We start from the raw sequence: 6,028 nt of genomic DNA on the forward strand, positions 1-6,028 counted from the left end.
ACATTATGTACTCAGTGTCACTTCATACAGTTAAAACCATGGGCTTGGCCTGGATGATGATGATGAAGGCAATCTGACAATGTTCATTCTCCTTGGAGCTTCCACAAATGGATATGTATGTCATGCTGTTACACACAAATCTGGGGCTCTTTGGGACAGCACTTGTGGTCACCATACTGACAGTCTGGGGTGCTCCATGAATCATCGCACTGTCCTTGTGAACACTTGTCTTGCTGGAAAAAAGTCCATTCACTAACTGAAGGTATGTGACATGACTGTTTGATCCTGCACAGCTGAGCAAACTATGTACTTGTCGTCTTGGGTGCAGTCACATGTATATGGAATGTACACGCCATTTCTCCTACCTACTTTACATGGTTTTGTTGAAATGTTAATCATTTGTATGTAGTGCAGTTCATCCCAATCTGTTGTTTCTTCCTTTCAGCCGTCATGGTGTTAAAATTTCAGTGGCTAGCCACGTGCATTACCCTTTCGGTACAAAGGTCAGTGCGTCTCAAGATGTGAACTTCATGCAACTTGAACTTTTATGACGTTTCAGGTACCGGCAGCGTGCAGCAGAGCTGTCGCAACTGTTCCATGACCAGCCCCAGCAGCCTCTGGAGCGCGCCATCTTCTGGACTGAGTATGTGCTGCGGCACGGTGGTGCAACACACTTGCGCAGTGCAGCACTGGACCTCTACTGGTGGCAGCTGGCATTGCTTGATGTTGCAGCAGCCGTTGCAGTCTGCATGCTGGTACCAGTGTTGCTCTGCCTCTTTGTGGTTCGCAGGTGCCGCCGAAGGCATGCTACACCAGAAGTCCGTGCCGAGTCAAAGAAAAAACGGTGATGATGTCAACGCTTTGAGACCACAAGGCACTGCATACTGAGTTCAGTGGGATAGATCAATTGCATGCCACATGACCTGACTTTCCCTTCACTGCAGTTGTGTAAATATAATCAAAACATATTGTCTGTATGCCTCACCATGCTAAGATAGCAATTTTGTGACACAGTGTTACGCGCTGAGGATGGATTGGTAAGCTGAATGTAAAACATAATAAATATTTTTATCAAAAAGTACCCTTTTTCATTATCTCCATCAATATGCACTTCAAAAGATGTCTTTTGTGAACATTAATAAAAGGTTCATAGCCAGTTTGTTGTCACTAACATTGAACAGATGCACTACATGTAGTTGAGAGCTTGTGAAAGGTTTCCTCTCCGGATATGTCTAAGATACAGCTAAAATTGTTGATGGTGATAGTCCTGGGATTACAACCTGATAATAAATTCAGTTGGAAGGAGCATAACACCAGACTGGTGAAGCACCTACACAAATTATTATTTGCAATGTGGATGTTGTCGGGCAAAGTGATATAAAAATAAAAAGAAGCCAGCATACTTTGCTTACTTTAACAAAATCAGAAATGCCACCATTTTTGATCTTTAGAGTGTAAAAGGAGGCCTCTGTGACTGTGGATAGTATTAATATGTCTTCCTCCAACATGCTAGACGTCTCGCAGCTATTAGGGAGGGAGACCAACTGATGAAAGCTTTGGTTTGTAGTTACTACTAGAGAAGATACTATCATCACACCTTAGCAAAGGATCTGGCAGAGAACCCAAAATACTTCTGGCTGTATGTAAAATTACTAAGTGGATCTAAGGCTTCCATTAAGTCCCTTGTTGACCAGTCTGATGTGGCAGCTGAAGTTAGCAAAATGAATGCCAAGGTTTTAAATTTCATGTTCAAGAAATCGTTCACGCATGAGAACCATACAAATATACCATCATTTGACCATCGGACAGACTCATATATGGACGATATAGAAATAAGCATACCTGGCATAGAGAAGCAACTTAAAGATTTGAAATCAAATAACTCACCAGGTCTGGATGGAATCCCAGTTCGATTTTACATAGAGTGCTCAACGGCATTGGCTCCGTACCTAGTTTGCATTTATCATGAATCTCTCACCCAGCACAAAGTCCCAAGTGACTGGGAAAAAGTGCAGGTGACTCCAACGTATAAGAAAGATAAAAGAATGGACCCACAAAACTACAGACCAATAACCTGAACTTCTGTTTGCTGCAGAATCCTTGAACACATTCTCAGTTCGAATATAATGAACTTTCTTAAGACTAAGCAGCTTATATCCATGAATTAGCATGGTTTTAGAAAGTATCACTTGGGTGAAACTCAGCTTGCCCTTTTCTCACGTGATACATTGAGAACTACGGATGAAGGGCAACAGACAGATTACATACTTCTAGATCTCCAGAAAGTGTCTGACATGGTGCCCCATTGCAGGCTATTAACGAATGTATGAGCACATAGAATAAGTTCACAGATACGGGAGTGGCTCGAAGACTTCTTAAATGATAGAAGCCAGTATGCTGCCCTCAATGGTGAGTATTCATCAGAGACAACGGTATCGTCAGGAGTGCCCCAAGGAAGTGTAATAGGACCACTGTTGTTCTCTCTCTATATATAAATGATTTGGCAGGCAGTGTGGGCAGCAGTCTGTGGTTGTTTTCTGATGCCGTGATGCCAGTAAGGTGTCAAAGTGGAGTGACTGTAGGAAAATACAAGACGACTTAGACAAAATTTAAAGTTGGTGTGTTGCATGACAGCTAGCCCTAAATGTGGAAAAAATGTAAGTTAATGTGGATGAGTAGGAAGAACAAGCCTGTAATGTTCATATACAGTATTCCTACTGTCCAGCTTGACTCAGTCAAGTCATTTAAATATCTGGGCGTAATGTTGCAAAGCGATATGAGATGGAATGAGCATGTGAAAACTGTGGTAGGGAAGGCAAATGGTCGACTTTGGTTTTTTAGGAGAATTTTAGGAAAGAGTGGTTCATCTGTAAAGGAGAGTGCATAAAGGATGGTGGTGTGACCTATTCTTGAGTACTGCTCAAGTGTTTGGGATCTGTACCAAGTCAGATTGAAGGAATACATGAAAGCAGCTCAGAAGAGGGCTGCTAGATTTGTTACCGGTAGGTTAAAACAAAACTTAAATGTTTTGGAGATGCTTCTGGAACTCAAATGGGAATCTCTGGAGGGAAGGCAGCATTATTTTTGGGAAACACTATTCAGAAAATGTAGAAAACTGTCATTTGAAGCTGACTGCCAAACAATTCTGCTCCTGCCAACAAAGTGTTTACTTCAAGCGCAGTTCCGACCCAGATGCCCTGTAGCGTGCATTCTACTGACCGACACCATTGCTATTTGCAACTTGAATGGTGTCGAGCAAAAGCTCTTTGGAGGGGAGTGTGGAGGTTTGGTGTGTTATTTGATAAAGCTGGTTCTGCCTCGTTGCCAGCGATGGCCGTGTGGTGGTTAGGAGGAGGCCAGTGCTAGACACAGTGGTCCTACACCTGGAGTTATGGTATGAGATGCTATATTGAATGATAGCAAGAGGACTCTCGTGTTTGTCTCATGCACCCTGGCTGCAAATTTATACGTCAGTCTGGGGATTCGACCAGGTGTGCTGCCATTCATGAACAGCATTCCAAGGGGCTGTTTTCCAGCAGGATAACGCTCGCACACGCATTGCTGTTGCAACCCAACATGCTCTACAGTGTGTCGACATATTGTCTTGACTTGTTCGATCACGAGATCTGTCTCCAATCGAGAACATATGAGACATCATTAGACGACAATTGCAGCGTCATCCACAACCAATATTAACCGCCCCTATATTGATCGACCAAGTGCGACAGGCGCGGAACACTATCCCACGAAACTGACTTTCGGCACCTGTACTACATAATGCATACACGTTTGCATGCTTGCATTCATCATTCCGGCTGTAATTGGAATTCTTGCACTGACAGGCCCGACAGCATGATAGGTGTTACCAAATACAATAATACAATGGCGTTCCTGCCATGTGTTTTCTCGGCAACAGACGGTTTCCAGCGACATGCAGTGACTGTAACTCTTGCACTGATTAGCCCATCCGCATGTCATGTGTCACTGAATACAATAATTTCATAAACCTGAAAATGAGATGTTAAAATCCCGAAACCTGTTGTGGTTGGAATAAATAATTTGTACAACTGACGCGAATCTCTCTAAATTATCTGTGCCGACTGTTCTATTAGACAACGCTGACCCAGTTTCATGGAATCATTTGCGTAACTTAAGAGACTGACACACCACGTTTTTCAGTCCCATTACTGACATCAAATTTCGTAACATAACCTACTTCAACTGATGGCGTGTTTTGGATTTGCTCATCGTGACTAGTGTGCTGTTTTTAATATGTATGTTGTATTCTGTTCCGTACGTCAAGTGGTGTACTTTAATTGTGTGTACACGTGCATTTTATTACACTGTATTATTTGTGGGCACATACAGGTATAGTGCCACATCAAATGACGCCACACACACTAAATGTGGCAACACAACAAACTGTCCGCAGCTCGTGGTCGTGCGGTAGCGTTCTCGCTTCCCGCGCCCGGGTTCGATTCCCGGCGGGGTCAGGGATTTTCTCTGCCTCGTGATGACTGGGTGTTGTGTGCTGTCCTTAGGTTAGTTGGGTTTAAGTAGTTCCAAGTTCTATGGGACTGATGACCATAGATGTTAAGTCCCATAGTGTGCTCAGAGCCATTTGAACCACAACAAAATACAGAGTTTCTTTTATGGAAATATTATTTGAAGGTTTAATGCCTGCAGTGGGAAACACACAAATAGCAGTGTGAAGCACTGCACTAGCTCGCATGTTAACAAAATATCTCAGGTTCTTCTTGCATTGCAATTTCATTGAAATTATTGCTACTTTAATGTCATGGGTTCCCGCAGAGAAATATTGTGTGGCATGGTTACCATTGATCATTTCGGAGTAAGTTAATTTCTGTGAATTTATGTGGCTGAGATAAAAGGCAGCCGTTATGCGGCAACCACAAGGATTTAATGAATCTTAGCAAATAAATTAAAATAATAAATTAAATAATATAATTAAAATGCGAAATTTGTAAGTTATTTCCTCGGCTCTGTGCCGTTTAATACTGACAAAATTCAAATAAGACGTTACGGCCTCGTAAATGGCCGACGACAATCAATCATAGGCTCGCACTGTATTGCGCGATCTGATACTCTGAAAAAAAAGTTATTACTTTCCTAACATGTAGGGATGCTAAGGATACACAAGTAAAGGTTTTAAGAGCAAGTACACACATATATTTAACCAAAAGGGAACGTAAATACACTTACAATGTATTTCACATCTGCCCTCGTCCAAGATCAAGACCAGAGTAAGTAATTGCATCAAAACACTGGACTGTTTCACAGGTGTTAATATTTTTAACATAGAACGAAGAATAATAAATCGATATTGTATTTAAATACAATAACGTTGAATGATAATGTTTTTCCGTCATTTTTACGTACGTCTTTCACGAATCACAAAAGTCTTAATGCACTGCACTGTTTGTAATTCCATATGAATAAATATTGTTCTCCTCAGGGCAACCAGTGCATTAGGTTATTACTTACATGTAGTTTTGACGGGACATTCTTGAAAATAGGGGGTACCTTACAGGTTCACAACCTCAAATGCTGCATGCCTTTAAAAAGACCACCATCTTAAAACGCAATTGAAACTAGGTTTATGTAATATTACTCATATTCTCTTAAGTAGTTTGTAATAGAAAACCTTTTATGCTTCAAAAAAATAATAAATCCTTTCAACACTCTGCTCCTTTGTACTTCAGGAATTTTCACCTGTCTGAGATCTCTAGCCATTTTATTTCACGACATGGGCAGCCCTTTGAACGCTTAAACCCTTTCAGGAAGAGCTGAGTGTATCAAGAGTGATGCTCATGGGAGGTGAATAGTTAACCAAAACTGCCAGGTAATCACCAAAACGATCTAGAGTGCAATCTGTTCCTCAGCAATCAGTTGTCATAGAATGTCCTGCAGTTCGATACTAGACTGTACTCAACAGCTCACATGTATGTAGCATTTAAACTGCTTGCTTGACCATTACTTTATTTTGACCAACAACCCCAGCAAAATT

The 6,028-nt window shown here is 41.6% G+C and overlaps 1 protein-coding gene across 1 annotated transcript in view; it reads left to right on the top strand.

Annotated features, from left to right (window-relative positions):
• Positions 1 to 899, top strand: part of LOC124550051 (UDP-glucosyltransferase 2-like) — a 129,854-nt gene extending 128,955 nt beyond the window's left edge. Inside the window, exon 6 of the mRNA XM_047125283.1 lies at positions 560 to 899. Within this exon, the coding sequence (XP_046981239.1) occupies positions 560 to 848 (289 nt within the window). The 3' untranslated portion in view covers positions 849 to 899. The remainder of the gene's footprint in view (positions 1 to 559) is intronic.
• The last annotated feature ends 5,129 nt before the right edge of the window (positions 900 to 6,028 follow it).

Source organism: Schistocerca americana, chromosome 1, assembly GCF_021461395.2.
Source record: "Schistocerca americana isolate TAMUIC-IGC-003095 chromosome 1, iqSchAmer2.1, whole genome shotgun sequence".
NCBI classification, from domain to species: Eukaryota; Metazoa; Arthropoda; class Insecta; order Orthoptera; family Acrididae; genus Schistocerca; species Schistocerca americana.